This window comes from Vanellus vanellus (genome assembly GCF_965231255.1).
Source record: "Vanellus vanellus genome assembly, chromosome: 16".
NCBI lineage: Eukaryota > Metazoa > Chordata > Aves > Charadriiformes > Charadriidae > Vanellus > Vanellus vanellus.
The window spans coordinates 14,594,741-14,617,148 of NC_138921.1; the positions used below are offsets into that span (position 1 = coordinate 14,594,741).

The 22,408-nt window shown below is 43.5% G+C and overlaps 2 protein-coding genes across 2 annotated transcripts; one reads left to right on the forward strand and one right to left on the reverse strand.

Annotated features, from left to right (window-relative positions):
- Positions 1-999: 999 nt before the first annotated feature.
- Positions 1,000-15,237, forward strand: TCTN1 (tectonic family member 1; the record flags this gene model as incomplete). The annotated part of the gene is made up of 14 exons (XM_082491872.1): positions 1,000-1,159; positions 2,903-3,023; positions 5,122-5,252; positions 5,995-6,161; positions 6,574-6,661; positions 7,549-7,658; positions 10,681-10,701; positions 11,132-11,257; positions 11,853-11,978; positions 12,353-12,435; positions 12,790-12,930; positions 13,412-13,568; positions 14,625-14,750; positions 15,094-15,237. The coding sequence occupies 14 exons, from the start codon at positions 1,000-1,002 to the stop codon at positions 15,235-15,237; spliced, it is 1,701 nt and encodes a 566-aa protein (XP_082347998.1).
- A 922-nt stretch (positions 15,238-16,159) lies between these two features.
- Positions 16,160-21,447, reverse strand: HVCN1 (hydrogen voltage gated channel 1; the record flags this gene model as incomplete). The annotated part of the gene is made up of 5 exons (XM_082491489.1): positions 16,160-16,913; positions 17,241-17,353; positions 19,527-19,758; positions 20,571-20,675; positions 21,244-21,447. The coding sequence occupies 5 exons, from the start codon at positions 21,445-21,447 to the stop codon at positions 16,848-16,850; spliced, it is 720 nt and encodes a 239-aa protein (XP_082347615.1). The 3' UTR covers positions 16,160-16,847.
- Positions 21,448-22,408: the final 961 nt, after the last annotated feature.

Sequence of the window (22,408 nt, forward strand, 5' to 3'; positions counted from 1 at the left end):
GGCTTCCCTTCAAGACAATAGGAACGAACCTGCTCAGAAAAATAAGAAACACTGTGGTGTGATGTACTTGTCAGTTTGATGCACGCAAATGTTGTAAAGTTCCTTTTGAGCAGATCATGCAGAAGACAAATTTCAGTGAGTTTAATTTTAAGAAGTCATCTCTTGGTTGGAACTGAAGCCTGAACGTTAACATTTGTAAGGTAACCTTATGGAACCCTGGTCATTTAGTCACTCTAGCTCAGATTTTCCAAATCAATATAAAAATACCTCTATATATTTCAAGATTACTAAGCAATTAATTAATGATTCGGCACACTGAGCATTAAAGACCCATGGCATTTTCAAAAGGAGAAACTGGTAAGACTTTAAAAATTAAGCAGATTACTAAAACCAAAAATGTTAGCAAAAATATGCTTAACAGAGGATTTTGTAGTTCACAAGAGGCCACTCCCCATTTTTTTTTTTGTTTGTGGCCTTCCAATAGCATTTTTGCCCAAACCACATACATGGCTTACAGTTATGTCGCTACACTTTAAACCTTTTCCTAGGCTTTTCCTTTGGCTTGGTACTGCAGGGCCACTGACACCCTGATTACCGCCGCGCCGAGCTCTTTCTGAAGGGCTCGTTCTGAAGGGGCTGGGTGGCTCGAGCATGGCAGCAGTGAGAACAAGGCCAAGGGTGGCAGCCTCACAGGAGGCTGCATCTAGCCAAAGGCCCAGTGTACAGCCTCACCCCGTGTCTACCTGCGCCGAGGGAGGCAGAAGGAGACGGTAGATGGCGTCGAGACACGGCCGCAGCGCCGCCTCGCCAGGGCGCGGCCTCCCCTCGCTGCCCGCCATGGTGCCCCTTGCGCGCGACCCCATTCCCATCATGCCCCGCGATAGCAGACCCCTTGATTTCCCGTGATGCCCCGGGGCGGGGCGGAACACGCCCTTCCCGTGATGCTCCGCGCTCCCTAGTAACCGCGCTGTTGCTAGGGGCGGTGTGGGAGTGGTTGTCATGGCGGCGGCGCTGAGGTTTGGGGCCCTCTTCTTCCTCCTGTCGCCGCTCCAGGCAGCAGAGCCGAGCGTGGAGCCTGCCCCTGAGCCCGCGGCGCCACCGGAGACCCACGCTCCCGCCCGGGCGCAGACCCGCAGCGGGCCGGCCCCGGTCACGGACGGTGGGTGCCCGGTGGGGCGGGGTCTGCGGGGCATCGGCGACTCTTCTCGGGCCAAGGGAAGCTCCACTTACGACCTCTCTCAGGCCTCCTGTTGTCGCTAGGCCCTTGGACCGCCTCCGGCTCCTATTGCAGCCGCCCAGGGCTGGGACAGGCCTGCGCGGCAGCAGCCCTGCTTCTCCCTGGTGCCCCTGGGGATTAACCGTGGCTGTGCTGCAGTGCTGCTCTGAGCACCCCGCTCCAGCCAAGGCTCGGAGCCTCCTCAGAAAGGCAGGCTCAGCAAGCCTCTCCACAGCCTTCGGGTACTGGGCAAGCTAATCCTAGCATGCATAGGGCTGTGAGTTGGTGCTGATGGAGGGCAAGCTCTCCTGGCCTCCCAGCACCCTGCTCTGAGCTTGCAGGGCAGAGCCTGGCCTCGCAGGGGAGATCCAGACTCACCATGCATGTGCTTGGAGAGCTCCATGTACACACCGAGTTCGTTGCACACACAGTTTGCTCCAAAACTCCTAATTCAGCCTCGGCTCCGTGGATGTATAGTGGTGCTATGCCAATATAGATCACAAATTTTTGTTATTGTGGTGTCAGAAAGTGTTTTCCACTGTCTTCTAATTCACAGGTATACTTTTTATTTAACTTTTGATTTCCCAGTGTTGCCATCGCTTCAGCTTCCCTAGATTACTTGCCAAATTAAACATGTTGTCCCAGTGCATGCCTCCTTGGGGAAAAGAGACTTAAATCCCTGATCTCAGAGACATAACTGCGCAATCTAGTCATCCATGTTTAAACTTCTGTTGTTTACAAGGTGAGCTAAGGATTCCAGTGCTAAACTCAGCTGACAGAACAGTCAGAACTTCAAAGATTCCAGGAAATACCTGGATACTGTTCAGACGGTCAGAGAGCATCCAAAAGGCCATAGAGAAACGGACAACAGTCAAGTTGAAATAAAAGAAGCAGTAGTTACGCAAATGAGCGTGCTTTGAATGTCTTGCCTACGGAGCACTGGTCTTAATTTTCTTCATTCTGTGCTATTCTTAAGTCTAGATTTATTGTAGAACAGCAGCTCTTAAAAACAGTTTAGTAGAGTAATATCTGTTCTTTGAATTTATGAACTTGAAAACCTAAGAATGTTTTAGGAAGTTGCTAAATGTATTTTATTGAGACAGTTTACAGTGTTGCTAGCAATTACTTTCTGTATTATTGCAATATTTCACAGTATCTAAAGACAGAGAGAAAAAACAATTTCAAAGAAGTCAACTATGGTAATGTTGGCACATCAGAAAAATATATTACTGGACCCTGGGACATGCTCAATACTTGTAAACATCTCACTGCTCTATCACAATGTTTCTCTTTTTTTTTTTTCCTAATAAGCTGAAACAAGCAGATAAGCGTACCTTGTTTGTATTTCTTTTTTCGTATTTCTTTTTTTCCCTCTGAAGGGATGAGTATACTTTCATACTTTCAAAATTCCCATTAACTCAAGTTGCTTTTTTTGATTTCACAGGGAACACACCATCAGATTTTAGTATGCCTTTGGTTTTGTTATTGTGTTCCAGATAGACTTGCTAAGTAGCAGAAAAGATGGCTTTTAAAAATGACTTAAAAAAACCCCAACCAACACGTGAATTTGGATATTGACTTTTGACCATTGTCAGAAATAAGGCGAGGTGAAAAATGAGAGTGTTAGGGAACATGCTGTAATGTGTAAAGTCTCAATTCTAATTCTAATTTAAATCTCTCCTCCAGTTGCCAAGCTGTGTGTTTGTGATCTGTTGGTGGCACAGTGTGATGTAAATTGCTGCTGTGACCCTGATTGCAATGCAGCCGATTTCAGCCTCTTTACTACATGTTCAGTTCCTATTGTCACGTAAGTGGATAAATAGCTATATAAAATACAAAATCTTGTTTTATTTGCTGCATGCATTTGTAAGGGCTCTATCCCCTCCTCTTATCAGTTCCTTCCCCTCCTTCCCTCTGCCACCCTAACTTCTGCCTGCCCTTGCACCAGCTCCTGCTGTGCTAAGCCTGTAAACTTTTGGCCCCAACCAGGCAGAACATCAAACTGGCCTCCCACTCATTTCTCTTTCACTTATTCCCTCTTTTCTAAACTTGCGCTCCTGTTTTTCTCCTGTCTCATTGTGCTACTGTCTATGGGTGCTTAGGTGGTGATGCCTTCTGTTGGGAGAAGAATAATGCTTCTTCAGATTTTCATCAATATAATGCAGTGTCTGGAAGTCAAGAAAGCTGATACCATGGCACCATCTGGCCACCTCCATAGGTCATCAGCAATTTATGAGTAACCTCTTTCATTACAGTTTATGATATCAACTAGAAACTTAATCAATTCAGGGCTTAATGAAGTAGTGTGAGTATTGTTCTGATCCTAGTTTTACAAGTCAGCATCCCAACCTGCTGTCGCACTGCCAGTCTGTCACTTTACAAACAGTAAAATGTAACATTATATCAATAAAGTAATGCCAATAGTTGTTTCTTTGCTATTTACAGTTTATCTGAAAACACCTTCACCCAATTTCATCTTCTCAAAAAGGAGTTAAGAAAGCTCACTTCAAAATCGTAATGTAAAAAATCTTTTGGTGACTTCTCAGAACACTAAGTACAACTTTTCAACCCACCTTCTGCATAAATTATGCCAATCTGAACACCAGGGTTTATTCTTGGTGCTTTGAAATTTGAATTACCAGTCATCCCAGACTGTGGTTTCTTATTGTTCTTGCACACAGTGACTACTGCTACCCATTTATAGATATTTATATATATCAGAAAGGTCTAATCAACGCCTTCCTGAATGACAGTTTAATTGTCTCGGGTGACTATTCTGTCTTTGTCAACTAGAAAAGCATAAAATGAACTTGTGTTTCGTTCCCCAAATTCTTCTCTGTAAAATGTTCATTTTGCATGAGAATCCATGGGATTTTCAATGACTGCAAGTATTGTAAATCTCATTATTAACACATCTAGAATTATATATGTTTGCATAATTGTGTTAGTTACTGAAAGGGTTTGACTGATCACAAGTGAGAAGCTATGTGGTCTCTGAAACAGAGGAGAAAGGGTGTTTGATTTATGATCCTGCTAACAAATGGTTCACCTAATGGAAAAGTTTAACTCCATGCTTAAAAAGTCATTTCTAAAAGTCATTTCACTTCTTCAGTATCTGCCCTTGACTGCGTTAACCCTGCCTAAGTACCAGTTTCCCAAGGATCATCATCTTGTATTTCTAGCACGTAGGACACACCAGTACTCTTCAGGGTATGAACTGGCACATTCGCTGTGCAGCCTACTGCAGTTCTGGGCTGTTGTCGATGAACCCACAGCACATCTACAAATACTTTTCCTAGATTGGATGGGTTATTTCACCTCCTTGTTTCTCACTCTGCCATTTCTTTTACATGCGTCTCAAGTAGGACTTTTTTCCACCCATCTCCCCTGTCGTCTGCCCCCCCCCCGCCCTGAAGTGAATATTATTCTAATATTCACAAAACTGACCTTTTTTTCTGGCCTTCATGCCATCACGTTACCCTAAAAGTCATACTTCCCACTTGTGTTGTATAAATACAAGTGCTTCTGTGCTGTGTATGGCCTGTGGTGCACCCTGCATCTGTGGTGTCTCACACCATCTGGATCCCATCCAACTTGTCATTTTAGCTCTAATATTATTAGTCAGGCTCTTCCCTTCCCCCTGGTCTGTCTCTTACCTTTCTTCATGTTGATGCTCACAGAGTTTCCTCTGCTAGATAAAACATGTTGGAGAATTCTTTATTACTAAGCACACAGTATAAAACAATATAAACCTTCTAAGGAGGCACAAGTGCTATACAAATTGTGTTGAAAGGAGCAATCTCTTTAGTACTTTTTTGATGCTGCCTCAATACATGAAAAGAACTTTAAAATATGGTCAATACCAACTTCTAGTGGATTATTGATTTTGTTATTATTGTTTACAGAGGTGACAACCGTCTTTGTAGTCAGAAAGCTGCTATATATTCTCTTGATGTTGAAGCAAATCCACCAGAAAGGATATTTAAATTGATTGACCAAGTCAATCCCAGTGTTTTCTGCATTCATGCTACAAACTGTAAGTAGAGTTGTTGCCAATATTAAGCATTGTGCTGTTATTTCTATAAGCTCTTTAGGTACCAGAAACAGATTAAAATTAGAAGTAACTAAACCTGTCAGAAAACTGGTTATTCTGTATTCACGGTCCTTGTGTTGTAATCCTTTCACTTTTGAGACTATGGAGTTAAAACATCTCATACTGTAACTCTTAGTCTTCTCTGATGAAAAAAAAAAAAGGTTTGTTTTTTTTTTGTAAATAATTTAGCCTCCACAATAAATCACATTAAAGTTGTCTCATGGGAAACTGACTCCTCCTCAATCTATCACTGCAACTCTGTAATAGGTGCCATTGGTACAAATCCTTTATGGCCAGCTTTGAAGTAACTTGCAGGGAAGTAGGAAGTGATCAGTGCTGTGTTCTCTTAATTTAACCAGACTGTGCAGTTCTCATCTGAATACTTAGCATGGAAACTGTAGACACTAATTGGCATGTCTTTGTTTTGGAACATCTGATGCTGTTAGAAACTGTGATTTTGAAAGAAAAGGATTTGCCTCTTTCCTTAAGTTTAAGTTTGTGCATTCATAAATCTGCTGAAATGATGAATTATGGTACCACCTAGGTTTTCTCTTAAAGAAAAGAGAATGCATTGGTATTTTTCTTTCATTGAGTTTTAGCAACTCCAGAAGGAAAAATATTACTAAATAACTTTTCTGTATCTTTTATCCTAAAAGTTATCCCATTCTTTAAAATGTTTTGACAGATAAACAAGCACTCTCTTTCAGTTCCCCTGAAACGCCTACCTCTGAAAATTTTGATCAATTGCTTGAACGGTTTGGAAGTGCTACTTTCAGTGCTGAGCCTGACAGCTGGAATATGAACACAGATGCTCAAAATCCTCCTGATGCAAATGAAACGTATAGATATGAGGTAAATAATTACATGATTCACTTAGTATTAGATTGTTCCATAAAAGAACAAGTGAACATTGTTTGCATCTGCTTTTAAAAAGTTGCAGTTCTTCTGGAAAAGACAAACTTTATTTTGCTCTTTAAATATAGAAGTGTAAAAATAAGAAGTGTAGCATTTTGTGTTAGCTTACTTAAAAAGTGAACTAGATTTTTTAAGATCCATGAAAAATATGTAGCTGGTTTGTTATTGTAAATGTAAAGCCGTTAGCAGTGGCTTAAGAATTGATGCATAAAGTAGTATATACAGTATTGACAGATATAGTGGAAATAAGTACTTCTTTTATTGAGATTTATTGTTAATATAAATGCTCTAAAACTTTCCATGGACTGAGACACACCTATATACTTGAATATGTTGTTTTATTTGGCAGTATGGTGTTCCTATACAGACAGTGGATGCATTTCTAAGACTGCCTAGTCCTGTTGTCTCCTCTTGGTGCTCTGATGCAAATCCTGCAGGTTGGACAATGTGTTTGAATTCCAGTTTATTTGCTTTAGAGTGTTCTGCTCTGACTTGAACTTAATCAGTCAGTAAATTGGCACACACACAAATGTAAATTCAGATAAAGAGTCATGAACAAATATTTCTCAAATAGCTTCTGTTTCTCTGGGGTTTTTTTTAGACATTGATTGGAAGTTGCGGTGCATCTATATTAAACATTCAAAGTTAGATGTGTAAATCCTTGAGAGTCTTGTTAATGGGTTGTTCATCCAACAATAAAACATCCCGTTAGGCATAATTGGTTTAATAAAATAGTACAAGGGTGACACCATGAGGGAAGAGGGTATTACACAAAGCAAGACCTAACTGGGCAACTTTTGTAAGATGTTCCCCTGGTACAATGAGGTTCCTTTCACAGCATGAATGCAACTCAAGTCAGACTTGCAGGCTTGAGCTCTACATTTTAACCTTTCACACAGTTTCCTGAAAATCTGTGGAGAGGAAAAAAAAAAAAAAAGCCACAGCCAAAACGACACACCTGCATTTTCCAAACCCCAGTGTTATTATTAAATATGGTATCATAACAATCAGGATGACGATGACAGGAGAACTGAAGTCTCTTGTGAAAGAAAAAATAATCTTATGAGATCTCAAAAATGAAGTCCAAAATCTTCTAGCTTTTCTTAAGCTTCTATTGTTAAGAAGTAGTTTTGTCTCATTGCATTTCTGGAAAATCTAAGAAAGTGTTAATCTTTATAGCTCACAGAAAACCTTATCTGCAATAGAAATTATGTTTACTTTCACTTTTGCTTATACTTGAGGTTCTTACATTGTTTTTTATTTCTGCTTTTAATAATTACTCTTTAATTTAATTCAGTAATACTTTGTGACTTTTTTTTTCCAGGTTTTTTAGTAAACCAGGCTACAAAATGCACTAGATCAGTAAGCGTGGAAAAATGTGACAACATTCAAGCAGTTAGTATGCTGTTCTATATCAACTCTGGCATTTTAGCAGTAAGTATGATTTGAAACAGTCATAGCTTACCATTGATATTACGTATCTTTTTGTGTCTCCAGAATTAAGTAACTTCTATTTACTAAAGGGTATGGTGTTTTATTTGGGTTTTTAAATCGTGTGTTGGGGAGAAAAAAATTTCCCCATGTAACAGACTTTTATATAGAAAGTCTTTGGAAATGTTTTTACTTTAAGCTTTGGTAACAGAAGCATTTACTGTTCTCTGCTTAGCCAACAAAAATAATGGTCTTGAAGAGACAAGCTTGTGTCTCTGAGCTAACATTTACTGCAATAGCAGCAGTTTTATGCTTTTCTGCACGTCTGAGTGTTTTCCAAGAAGCCTATTACCAGAGTGCATAATTCTAAGAAGTCTGGGTTTTAAAGAGTTGCTAAACCTTTGTACTTAAAGAAGAACCTGTAAGGTTTAACCCTCTGCATATATACTTCTCATACAAGCCTCAATTTTTAATAGTGAGGTGTTGCACACACATGCAAAGTCTTCCTTATAGTCCTCAAAGAACATGACCTTTTACCCCACTGAGAGCAAATTTGTTTGTATCCAACCTACTATCAAATCCAGCCTGTGGTTATTTTTCAAAGCTAGGCTTACTCTTTCATTCCTTTTTGAACTGGAGGATGATGTCTTATGTATAAATAAATGCTCTTTACAGATATTCAGGAAGACAAAGAAATCATGCATGCAAAATTGAAACTGAAATACATAATACCTTAAACTGATAGCTCCTTCCAGAAGCCAAAGATCATCAAGAAACAGCATACTCTCCACTGATAAAATGTTTTAAAATTATATAATTATTTAAATTAATTTAATTAGTACTCCATAGTGAATTGCTGCTTAAAGATCCCTTCCAGTCCCTCACAGATTGCAAAGCTATCAACAGTAAAGGGAAGCCCACTAAGTGATTCATAGTTTCACAGCTGAGATCATTCTCCTGATCATTGAGGACCTCACTGAAATTAGCAGAGAGTCGTTCACAAATGTTAGCTTTTGATCATCCCTCTGTGGAAGAGGTGGAGAAAACTCTGTCTCAGAAGGGCTTTGAGTGTTTCCTTGTGCACCCAAAGCTAGAGTTCTTGGTGGCTGCAGAACCAGAAAAGAAGCATGCCTCAGGCCAGGCTCCAAGCAGGTGAATGTTTTTGAATTAAAAGATGAATTACCCTTCCTCACTAGAACAGTACATAACACGTTACCCACGTGCTGCTTGCCAAGTACAACGGCCCACCTTAGGAGAGGTCAGATTTCTGTCCAAAGTACACTGGATGTTCAGGAAGGATCAGATGCCGTAACAGAAGGCTGAATAGATGCTAGAGATGGTCTGTAGGAAGCTCTCCTTCCCAAAGAGAGCTGAAGGTGGGATGTGACAATAGAAAAGTGATGTTGTATGTGGGACAGGGTGGTCATGGGGCAGAGCAGGGAGCCCTGCCAGTGCCAGCAGGTGGAGCTGGCAGCAAAAGAAATGGCAAAACACATCAATGGAGGAAGGCTTGCTGTGAGCCCTGGGTGAGAGGGCTGGTGCAGAACTTCCTTCAGAAAACCCCATAATTTTGACCCCATACTCACTGCCGGGCTGGGCAACTCAAGTGGTATGAAGGTCTTGGTAACTGTTGCAGTTAACCTCTGCTCTCTAACCTGGCCTGTCCAGCAGACCCAAGGGGCATTGCAGAAGCTTGGAACCCTCTACCAAGATACTCATAACGCGATGCCTCACACCACGGGCGGTGTGTACTGTGCAGCTGCCAAAGCAATGTGCTGCGGCCTGCCCCTGCTTGCCTCCCTGGCTGGTGGGAATATTAGTCAGTGGGAGGCACCAGTGGGGCTGGAGTCCTGTCTGCCAGTGACCTACAGAAACATAATCCATCACCCCAGTCACAGATAAACAGAATTTTAGGAGCTGTGATCATTCCCTCTACCCTAGTCAGAAAGAGTATGCTTCCCTGAAGGACGAGTCTAATCTTTACAAACACTTTTATTCACGCAAGTGATTTTGATGGCTGAGCTGTACCTCAGGATGTTGCTATAAATATGTGACAGCGTGTGACAGATGCTCCACCTTCAGGTCTCCAGCTCATAGGAATGTGTTCCCTGCTGGGATCTCTATATCCTGTCATAATTCTGCAGAACTTGCTTCACGGTCAGAGTTCAGTTTTTGGTCCCTTCTCAAAGATGTGAATCAAAGACTCATTGTGAGTCACAAAACTAAAACTTTTGACAGGCCTGATTGATGACCTTGGCCTGACATTTCTACCTTTCTATGAAAATTTGATGGAAATTTTCGAGTGAGGCAACTGTGCATGACCACACGCTGTATAACAAGAGGGATACTTGCTGCTTTTTTTTTTTTTTTTAGAGACTGTGAAACTATGGACTCGGTACCAACAGAAAGGGCCAACAAAAGCTCTTCATTTCTTTGGGTAGGAACAGCCTGGCAGACTTCCTAAACTGGCAGGCTATGAATAGTTACAAAGTGTTTTTGCAGAGATCTGCAATAGGAACAATGTTCTCTGACGCCCTCAATAGGCCAAACGCTATGATGCACAATACCGGTCATGCCAAACTGAGATGCCTTTTTCGGGCCCCCTTTCTGATGCAAGTAAACTTTTTCAGTGTTTCTTAGTTCTTATGTTCAAATGGAGCATCCAAGGGAAACACCAGCTGCATCTACTACTTATTGAATACATTGCATATTTATTGGAAATGCAGTCAAAGCTAGGCCTGAGGGAAAACTGATGGAAGTCACTAAGAATTTTTCCAGTTACTGTCAGAGGAAGAAGAGGATTGGACTGTAACATTTTGCCCACTAGCCACAAAGAATGGCAGTTATTTTCACACTGCCTGGCTACTGTAATGTATGTCCAATCACTTCCACAATGTAAAAGTTATTGCAGTGATAGAGAGTTAAATAGGCAAAGCAATTAAGCCTTAACTGCTTTACTTAACTGCTACTTGTAATAGGTTATATCTTTGCTGCTCTTTGAATTTATTCTTTTGTTCTTCTCTAGGTGCCCAAATCAAGTCAGATGGTAAGTATCCTTCTAACTTAATTGGAAGATCTGGGGGAAAAATTCTTACTTAATTATAGTCAGTGGGAGTTTTTCACTGACTTCATCAGAACAGGGACTTTATCCTTAATCTTTACATTAGAAAATTTCTATCATTTGGTGTCAGTAATGATACCTAGCAATGCCAAGATAATACGTGACCTGCAAACATTTAAGCCTGATGCGTTCTGCTCATATAAAACTCTCTCTTTTTAAGTAACTCTTTCTAGTTACTTAAAAATAGAATCTTTTGTTGAACTTCAGCAATACATGTAACATAGTTGTCATTCAGAGGATTATTGGCTGCTGTTTCTGCAGAACAGAACCCGGAAGGGTCACAAATATAATAATACAGAAAAAGCCAAAAATAATTATACACAATATTCAGAAATGACATGAATTTGTTTTTCAGGTTAATATTACTGTCCAGTCTGTAGTTTTCCAGTCTCTGAATGGAATGCGGACTTTACTTAATGGTAGTGATGTCCTCAGGCTCCCCATGATTTTGGATGAACTATGCATAAATATCGTTCTTGGGGTAGGTATGACAGTTCTTTTCCTCTTCACGTTTGATGGAAAGCACGTATGCATCAAATCACTTCTGATTCACAAATTGCAAAGATGTGAGAAAGGCCTTGCACAGTTTCCATATATTGTGACATCTCCAAAGCAAATGTGACAGGAAAAACACTGACTTTGGGATAGAAGTGTTTTGCAACAAAATAATAACTATATGCAATGTAACATGGAGACAGGATGAAATCCTTTTTTAGTATTACTGTGTGTATATGATGTAACAGACAATAACATGAGTTTAGAATCTACGTTATGCTTGGGAGAAGATGACTTCAGGCACAGTGGTTGCAGAGACAGAGGAATACGGAGTGCACAACATCTCATCTTTTAATCTTAAGTGGTGAACATAAGGTTTATGCTTAGAAGAGTTTTATCAAGAAGTCAGTTTTGAAGAGGCTCCGGCCTCTAGAGGATATAGTATATCTCTACCACGTAGTCAAGTGTTTCTTAAGCAAGGGAAAAAGAAAACAATACTTACATAGTTTTAAATTCCTTTTTTCTAGTTTCATACTCTTATGTATTTGTTCTAATTAATATCTAAAATGTTTAATTTTCAGGTGAGTTATCACATTACTTACACAGACTCAGGAGAAATAATAGAAGCAGCTGCTTCTTTTGTCTTGGGGGCAATTAACAAAGAAGCACTTTCAATACAGCAGAGCTTTGAAATCAGCTTTACTCAGGTAACTGCTAGAGATGTTACGGATGACTTGTTGAAAGACATTTAATTACAAAACTTATTAAACTTGAATCAGAACAATTGTTAGCAGCAAGGTAAAATGTAACTTGCCCTGGATATGCAAATGAGGCAGCATTTCAGAACTGGGCAATAAAAGTCTCCAAAGTCTGTTTGTCACTTAGAAGAGTCATCTTGTGACTCTGTACGTCCAATGAAAGCAAAGCCTGTCCCTGTTAGAGAGCGGTTATAATCTTATGGAGCACTCTTGTGCTATCAATGTTCAAGGCAGTTAATAATCCTAAAATAAGTGAAATACTTCTGTGTTTTCCAGCCATTTCAGTACAGGATAAGAACTAATACTGTACCTTTGCCTTGCAGGTAAATACAAAGCCAGTTCCTCTCAGTGGTAATCCCGGTTATGTTGTTGGACTGCCTATAAGAGCGGGCTTCCGGCCACAAAGATATCCTTTCCCTGTTGAAATTTTGTTTGCAGCATTTGTTTTGGTTCATCTTCACAAATGCTTTCTAGCGTGGACATCTATAAAACATATCTGTTCTTTATCAAAAGTAAAAGCGTGCTTCTTTGGCTATGTTTTAGAAGTAGCGAATGACTCAGTCCTGACTGCAATCTCCCGGGACTTTTTAGTGAAGTAGATTTAGACCTTCATTGTACACAGTGTACACAGTGCTTCTTCACAGTGTAAGAGGAGTCTTGAGCTATTATAGCATTTTCAGATATATTTTAAGGATATGATTAAGGATTCTTTCTTCATGGTATACATCAAGTACTGAATTTCCCTTTAACTGTGCATTACATCTGGCATCATTCAGAATACTAACAAATACGGTCAGCTTACCATTCTGCAAAGTACATCCAACCAGGACTGTCTGGCAGCACAGGGAGCCAGAACCCCAATATTATTTGGTTATAATATGGTATCAGGCTGTAAATTACGGTAAGAGGACGTTTCCTTTTTTTTTTTTTTTTTTTTTTATTTAGTGCTTTTAACCCTCTGACAACCCTTTCCATTGGGATCTGTTCAGGTCATGGGACATTTATGCTGCTGTAGGAGTATTTAATTACAAAAAATGTCATTTAATTAACAATGGTCTTTCTCTTGAAAAGATTGTGTACATTAGCCTTGAGGGTGGCAGAGCACTGGAACAGGCTGCCCAGGGAGGTGGGGGAGTCTCCATCTCTGGAGACATTCAAAACCCACCTGGACGCATTCCTGTGCAACCTGCTCTAAGGTGGCCCTGCTCTGGCAGGGGGGTTGGACTAGGTGATCTCCAGAGGTCCCTTCCAACCCTATGATTCTATGATTCTATGAACTGTAGCCAGAAGGCTTGAACAGTGCATGAGAGCAAGGAGAAATTACTACTGTGCCAAACCAATGGATTTTGCTTTAACTCATCTTTTTTTTTTTTTTCTGGAAGAATTACTGCAGCTATGAAATGTCAGCCTTTGACTCAGACCCTCCTAGATTTACTGAAGGGACAAAGTTTTCCTGAATATGTGGCCTCATTTGGAAATTCTCAAGCCCAGGATGTGCTTGACTGGGTGCTGATAACTCACCTCCACACCTCAGAACAGGTGAAAGTTATACCACTACCACCCCCCTTCACTTTTACTGTCCTCTCTCCCAAGATCTGTACCTGTACTGCAGCATCAGTTTAGGTTTCTCAGACCTATGGGGAAAAAACCTGCAGAAACAAACTGGAGGAAAATCCTCCTGGAATATTCACAAATGAGGAGTTTCACTCTTGCTGTAGAAGACAGGGTTTACTTTGAATCAAGTTGGTATCCAGGCACCTCAGTTACAGATCAGGACAATGCGTTAGGTACAAAATGAGTTCTAGCCACAGTTTAAAGTCTTGCTCTTCAGATGGGATTAAGCACAAGTGGTAAGGTTGAAACAGTGAAGTAACAGAAGCAGTGTTTCTCCTTGGTGTTTTTATGCCAGGTTAGAGTAAGATAGCAAGAATCCTTTAAAGCACAGAAACAGTATGCTTGAGTGACCCAAACACTACATTTATTCTTAACATCTTCTGTAGTAGCCCTTTTCCTCCCGACGCAGGCAGTCCCTGCTATTGGTGCTAGGCAGAGCTGCTTGGCATGTGCTGAATGACAGCACCCGCTCAATGACAACTGGTATATAGGTTTCTTTCATGTTTTTGCAGCTAAACAGTGAATGATTTCTGTAACCAGAAACTTGACAGTTCAAGAAGATATATCTAAAAATATTTAAGATTTTAGGCTTCAAAATTCTGCCCTGGCAGAGTTAAGGATTTGCTACTGGCCCAGTGGTATTACTGAATTAAGTCCTCCTACTAAAAAGAGCCAGCTCAGCATTATCACTAAGAGCCAAAGTCCTGCCCTATTCAGGTAGAACAGTCCTGCCTGAAGTGCAGGTACAGAGTCGGTTTGTCACCTATGGAGAAACAGCAGGGACACCCCTGAGCCAAGGCGGCACCACGCACCTGTGCTGCCTGCATAGGCAGCGGTCCAGGGCACAGGCATGGCATAGCTGCTCTGGTAACCTCCTGGAGCAAGCTTTCTGTGGGCATTCTGCCAGTTTAATAAGATGAATAATTAATGTGGCTGCTTCTGTACAAGTCAGACAATGAGAGAATTTATAATACTTTTCAGAGCTCATGCCAAATACCAGTATCACTTGAAATAGAAGTGAAGTGGACTAAATATGGATCCTTAGTCAATCCACAAGCCAGAATAGTCAATGTTACAGCAACGATCGCTACCACCACGTTGAAGCAGGTATGTAACTAAATTGCAGGATTTGAGATAAAAAAAAATGGCTTGTTTTGCTTCGGTATCAGATGTGTACCAGTGACCCAGTTAATCTCTTTATCTAAACGTAGCACTTCATATTACAGTGTATTACACCCAACAGTTTCTGTTCCAACTCAAACACAGCTGTGGGCTGCTTGCCAAAACACACTTCTGTAAAAATCTATACATCGTTCATGAAAAGAAACATGGAACTGTATATGAAAAAAAACCCTTTTACAAATAACAGCTGAAAATATAACCTAGTCCAAACAAAGCAGTCATACAAATAGAAGACTGAAGCTAATGACCATTTGTATTTTCATTGCAGCTTCCCTCAGGAAGGGAAAGGACTATTCCTATAACAAGTTCTGTTGTTTTCACTGATATTTCTTCACCTGCAGAGCCAGGCTATAAAGCTTGGCCCACCATTAATGCCAAGTTACCCTTTGATTTTTTCTTTCCATTTGTCTAAGGTGAGTGTGCATCAAAAAACCCAAACAAGCCATATTCCTGCTTTTTTCTGATTTTTAGTCCATTTCCTAAAGTAGCAAGGTTTATACAGTCACTGTGATGGGCCATATGTAGACACACTGGGTTAAAATTCGCCAAGAGAGAAAGGGTGAGTTCTTGTGAGGGTTCTCAGAAGCTTTGGGGCAGAAAAAAAAAAAAACATATTAAGTAGAAATTTCCTCATTATACCTCTGCCGAGAGGAAAAAAGGTTGCAGTATGAACTTGATGGTGGCTCCAGCTGGCCAGTCAGCACATGTACAGCCACCAGCCTTCCTGCACCTCGGATGCTCTGAAGTAGCGCTAGTCCGAGGTGCCTGCCCGAGCAGTGTCGGGGCAGGAGGGGAAGGGAAGAGCACAGGGACACGGTATGGCTCGACTGGAAAGTAGGCTTCGTTATTCTGTGAAGAACAGAGCTAAATTGTTAAAGTAATCATGTGCTATTAGACAAAGCCTCTGCTTCATCTGTTTTCATAGATGAATAAGCCATGTATTTCTAGCTGTTTTTCCCCAAACCACTAATTAAATACCTTTCTTTATAAATCCGAACAGTTTATTGATGCTTTCAGAAAAGCTCAATGACCCTTCCAGCTGACTCTGGCTGAAATCAACTGGGGATGCCTGGTACAGTCAACACCTTTCAAAATTCCCACTTATTGAATCTTCCTTTCCAACTATAAGATAGTATCACTGCAGGGACCTTCTAGTACCTGAAAAAGTTCACGTTGTGTTCAAAGACCAGCCCGGTCTGGAGTCTAACTGTTCCCAGCAGTCCACTCACCTACATCTGTTCTTACATATTCGCATGCTTTTAATGTGTTGATTTATGAGCTGTGGAAGCAGAAAGAACTTTGTAGCCCAGCAGGCAGCAAAAGAACACTTAAAATGGAAGAAGAGATGAGAGAATGCAGTATCAGAACTCAGATCTGCTGTTGAGAACCAGGCATTGTTTGACGTAAGATGGCACATGTTTGCCTCTATTTTGGTGCTGATTTTGGTTGTCAACTAAAGGAGTGCTATGTTGGTATTTTTTAAATGAACGTTATATAAATAACAAAGTGGCACAAGCAGCAACAGAAATGAGGAAACTACCAACAACATGGAAAGAATGGTTGGCAAAGAAGAGATGTGCTAATGACAAATGGTCAGCTTGTAGAGAAGAAATGACCTTTTCAGCTTGGATTCCTATCATCTGCACTGCAAGTTTCTACAAGATGTTGCAAACAAAGAACATTACCACAGAAAAATTAAATTATTTAAAACACGTGGTACTTTCATGGATGTATAGCTTGTAAAGATGGGTCTTTATTAAATTATTTCGCAGTTCTGACTGTACAACTGTACAAGAAAGGTCTTACGAAATCACTGTTTACAGGGAGTGCGCATGATTAATTTTCCAGCAAAACTGTTTTTGCGATCCCAAGATCTAATCAAAGTGTAGGCAAATAGAAAATGTTTATAGACAACACTATACAAGAGAAAGCACAGAGACGGGAAAACCTTTCAGGACAAACTGGTAGATATCAGCACTGCGCTCTCCAGGGTGGACTTCCCCACCTCAGAAGACTGGCCTCCTATTTTTGCTCGCTGAGGAGCCCGTGCTGTTTTAATATCTTGTTAAGCCTCTCAATTTCTTGCTCCTGTTGGAGACAAAAGTCAACTCATTAATACAGCTTTTGCATTTCAGCAGTGGGAAAATCAGTGGGAACCTGGGAAACTATTTTAAGGTATCTCACTGCAGTAGAACAGGACAACCTGGCTAAAATAAGTAGGACAGAGGTAGCCGTCATTCCTTTGCAGCAAGAGAAGCACAGGCAGGGCCGCAGTTCTTCAGCCCAGCTTACCCCACACCTTTCTGATGAGGAAACCAAGCTGACAGTGGCAACCTTGCAAAAGGATCCCAGGCCAGCTCGTCCTGGGGAGCAGTCAGCGGGTAAACCTTGTTTAATTTAAAAGTGTTTTCTTACCTTCTCTGCACAGCTGTTTTCCAGTTGTTCAACCTTTGTTGCAAGTTTCAGGTTTGCTTGCTTTAGCTTGGACACTTGTTGTTCAGAGCGGGTCTTTACCGATAAAATTATTCCTGTGAAACAATTCACAGGGGGTTCGTTTTACAATGTAAAACAGCCACGAGCAGGAGGTTAACAGTACACAGGGTCTGTATTCAAGAAGTTAAACGTGTTCCTCTCAAGCTCTAGTTCTGTCATCTTCAAACCACCCTTCCCAAGTGTTTTTCTTAATGAGGAGGGTTTTAAATTAGCCACCCCAGGGATTCAGATACTGATACTCTGCTGGGAAGAGGCAGTCTGGCCTCTGAGCTGAATTAATCAGTCAGACTGTCATTCAAATCCTGAATTTGAATTTGCTCCCTTGGCACAGCCTGGGGGGAATGTAACTGGCAGCTTTGTTGTCACGAGGGGCTGCATTTTAGCCGGTTTCGTATAGCATATAGCGGGGAGTCTTGCTCTAACAGCAGTGCGCAGCACAGCCTGGGGCACAAGGCTTGCGTCCCCTGCCTGGGGGCCGAGCGCTCCTGCCAGGTGTAACAGGACATGGCACATCATCAGGTCCTTAAGGTTTTGGCTTCACCTTGCACAGCTGCAGCGAGGGCACGCAGTTTCTTATTACAGCGGAGGTGTCAATTCTCTACCGAAATATTCTTAGGTTATTACATGTGAACTCAGCCCCCACAGCAAAGGCATTTTCTTCCCACCCTTTTCCAAGGGGAAAAAAAAAAAAAAAAAAAAAAAAAGCAGCTTGGTAAGAGCATCAAGAACATCTCGTTCTTCCTACCCAACAGAGCTCTCCTCCGGCTGTTGACAGAACAGTGTGCACAAAGGCAGGCACCGGTGCGTGCCTGTGTTTTAGTGCTACAGGCAGCAGGCTTGGGGTTTGGGGGTTCATTTCTCAGAAGACAAAGCAACCATGCTGCTTTATTTGCATTGATAACATCAAACAGTCCCCACCTGCCTGTAACCTGCTCCCTATCAATCAACAGTGACTGAAGGCAGTGAACCGTGCCTGGGCTCAGATGCACAACATCCGAAGCTTGGGGCAGATTTTCTTTGTCCCCTCTGTTGCTCCAAGCAGGCAGGCACGGTGAGAAGCTTAGGGGGAAAGCCAGGAGCACCCAAGGATAAGGAGATTTACTTGTTTTTCTGCTTTAAAACGGTGTGTTAAGAGACATCGGGGTTCCTGTGGCTCACGCAGCTGCACACAAATCCTGTTTCTCTCTGACTTTCACTCTGATCTAAGAAGAGCCAGAGGCTAGTTCATGTCTTCCCTTTTCCTGGCCAGTGCCACCCATCAGGCACGTTCTTCCCATCAAAATGGCAGCAGGGGGCTGCAAGTGATGGACTCAGCCCCAGCCATCCTTTCTTTCCTTTTGTTCTGACTAAGACGACTTACAGCTGCATCAAGTACAGAGCACCCACCAAAAGTGCACTCGTGGGCACAGGACAGCACTTGGGCTGAGGTTTCACGCAGAAATTAGGGATAATCCCATTGCCACATTTTTTTGAATCCCAAAATCCTTTCCCAGAGAAGGGAGAAAGTGTTTCCAGCAACAGTTGTTTCAGAAGTGTCTGAATTTACATCTGTTTGCAATAACTCACAGTTACAACAGCAGAGTCGGTAAAGTTTGATTTGAGGACCTATATATCCCTCTTTTTACCGTGAGCCCTTTGAATCCAAGCAAGAAAGATCCAGAGTGAGATCAGGACATTCCCTGCAGCATCCCTGGAGGGGATGACAGAGTCGCGGCAAAACATCAGAGCAGTAAACCCCACTCTGCTACAGAAGTAGATTCAGAAGGGTTTTACCCTGCTCCCCTGTTAAACCGTTGCCAAAAGGATCCTACGATGCAAACTTAAGACCTGAGCCATCCCCCTCCAGGAGGGAAGGATGCAAGAACAGATTACGGGTTGTTTTTAGGGGAACATGCCCGATGTTGCTGTGCTAGAGCTAGGCAACTCCACTAGCCTGGGCCAGCTGCCGTGCCCCCCATCACTGAGGCATCACACCAACACAAACAGCAGATTGTGGCTGCTCCAAAGAAATTACAGCCTAATTAAGGCCACACTCCAGCAATGAAAACTGCACAGGCGAAACTCTGAGTTTGCTGGGAGAGCAAGACCCTGGCGTCTCACAGATGGCTTCAAGAAGGGAACAAAGATGCGACCCCAGATAATTCAGGTAAGGTTGGCAAATTCAGCCCATGCACAAGGGAGAGCTCCCAGCTGGCCGCACACACCTACCGTTGATAATCCTGGCCACACGCCACAGCCTCAAGAGTATCAGGAGCCCAACAGCTTCAAACTCGTGCTCCCGGAAGATGAGGACGACGTCGAGGATGAAGGACACGATGACGACGATCCCATCCAGCACTTCGAACTTGTGGTGGAAGAACTCCCGGCGGTAGACAAAGACTTTAAACCCCACCTCAACCAGGAAGATGGTTAAAATGGAAAGGGAGAGGTAGTGGAAAACCTGAGAAAAGAGAGCACAAGTTTAGGGCCAGGAACCCCTCCTGTGTGCATGCGAGCAGGGCAGGCTGGAAGACCTCCACCGCTCAAGGGCACGTCTAATCTGACTCTATGAGGAGGAGGGCTGGGGACTTTCTTTCTGCTGTAAAGGACAACCAGACTGAGCATGTGGCAACCAGTGGCTTTGCGTAAGCTGGACCAGGTGTGAAGACAACCAGGAGAAGGGTAGAGAGAGCGATTCAGCTCTGCTGCAGCCCAAGGAAACACAAAGCTGCTGCACTGACCAACATGAGCCGAGTCAGCCGAGCCCACACACTGCAGGGCTGTCACACGAGTCCCAGCAAGACCTTTGTCCGTGTGCCTGTGACTGCTGGCTCGGCAAAGCTGAAGGTCCAGGTCCTGCCTGCCCAGTTGTCCTATCTAGTGGGCTTTGAACCACCAAAGAGAAGGAAATTGCGGTTCACATTGTCATTTCTCTGCATTTTCGGCTTGGCAGGCTGAGAGAGTTGGGGGTGTTCAGCAAGGGCACGTAGTGATAGGATGAGGGGTAATGGCTTCAAACTGGAAGAGGGGAGATTTAGATGAGATACTGGGGAAAAAAAAAATAAATCACTCTGAGGGTGGTGAGGCACTGGAACAAATTGTCCAGGGAAGCTGTGGCTGCCCCATCCCTGGAGGTGTTCAAGGCCAGGTTGGACGGGGCTTGCAGCAGCCTGGTCTGGTGGGAGGTGTCCCTGCCCATGGCAGGGGGGTTGGAACTCGATGATCTTTAATGTCCCTTCCAACCTAAACCATTCTGTGATTCTATGATTTTACCTTTGGGGTTATATTATATTTGTCCGGATGGATGATTTTCAAGTCCATGAGCAATTCCCCGAGGACCAACAAGGCATCCAAGATGACCAAGCAGACAACCAGGATCTGTAAGAGGAAAAGAACTGATGTAAACCCCTTCCCAGCATGGATGGATTGGCAAGAGAAGCTGACACAGCCTTCAGCTAAACACGCCCCAACACGCTGCATCCCTGATTTGGCTGGTTGTATTTCACAGAGCTTTCTGTCACTCCCACCCAGGACTCCCACTCCCACAGTCCCTGGTCAGTGGGTTGTTCCTGCAAAGTCTCACGCGTATGAAACTGCTTCGCTCCCCACCAAACCCAGCTGTTTCCCCACTGCTTGGCTTGGGGGAGTCTTGAGGAGCTCGAGCTGGGGGAGAGCACGTGCCTCCACCCGTGCCGTGGTGAGCATGCACCGAGGCTTGTCGCTGCTCAGGAAACATCTGCACCCACTGTGAAGCGGTGTGTTTCCGAGAGGACAGCCCAGCTTGGAGGCAGCAGCTGCTCTCACAGGAGCCGCCGAGTGCTCACAAGCTCGGCACTGCTCCCAGTCCACCACTGCGTGCTTCATCCCACATCAGCTTTGCTGTCACAGGAACCCTTGGCCAAGTCTCGCCCTCATTTCCCTTCGGCCTGGGTTTGTTCTGCCTCACCTGAAACCTGTGGGAGCTGAAGAGCTTTTTCATCATGTCCTGGAAGGAGACACGGCTCCTGGTGGGCTCCAGTTTGATCTCCGAATCCGGCTGCTTCTCCCCATTCTCCCCAGCCTCCTCCTCCTCCTCCCATTTCTGATAATCATTGCTCCACTGCACGGGGTCGTCGCCCACCACTGTGAAGTGCTTCAGGTACCTGGACATGGCTCTGGATCAAGCTGGCATCACCCTACCAACGTCTGAGGGACAAGAGCAGAGTGTCACCACCCCGCTCAGGGCCGACTGAGGCTGCCAAATCTCCCGTTTCACCACAGCGAGCGTGACAAGAGCATGACATTTTGTTCAGACGTGGCCGGCCAGGCGGTGTGGACGGGCCCTGCTGACGGGAAATTGCTTAACGGTGGTACCGCTTGTTTTGCATCACCTCCCACGGCGCGATGCAGAGCCCCCACCATGCTCCCCAATGCTGTTTGCACCCCGTTGGGCTGCTCTACAACGAGGAACTTCCTCGCTTCCTCGTGAGGTATTGCCAAACATCTCAAAACAAAGCATCGATTACAGGAGCAAAAAACACCACTGCTTATCTCGCATCTCATGGTGCAAGAGGAGGCAGCTGCCGATTTCCCGTTGGAAAGAGCCATTGTGTTTCTATTAGACACTGATCAATGGAGGTTATCGGTCAGGAGCTGGAAGCAGGCGATTTCCTTCCCTTCATTTGCTCTCTCAACCCCTATGCACCAGGGCAGGCTGCTGTTAGCATCGGGTCCGAGACGAACCCTCTACTACCCTCCCAGAGCTGCCCTCGTCCCTTCAGGTGGCTGTGATTGCAGCCCAGCTGCCCCCGGGCTAACCGGAGCCTCCTCACCCTCCAGCCACACCACCAAGCTGAAAAACAGCCATAATTTCCCTTTGTTAACATCTGGGGCCACTATTATTTCAGCCTTCGCAGGCAAAATAAGCAGGTGATCCCCACATTTCAGCCTGGTTGGCGGGTGATGCTGTCCTCCCCCATCTCCTCTCTGTGCATCCCCCAGAGCCGACCTCATCCCCAGGCACCCTGGCTTCAGCCCGTCCCTGTGGGTGCCCAGTGAGGGGCAGGGCAACCCCAAACCCACAGATGATGCCGGTTGCAGCTCAGCACTGAGAATGGCTACAGGAGGGGCTC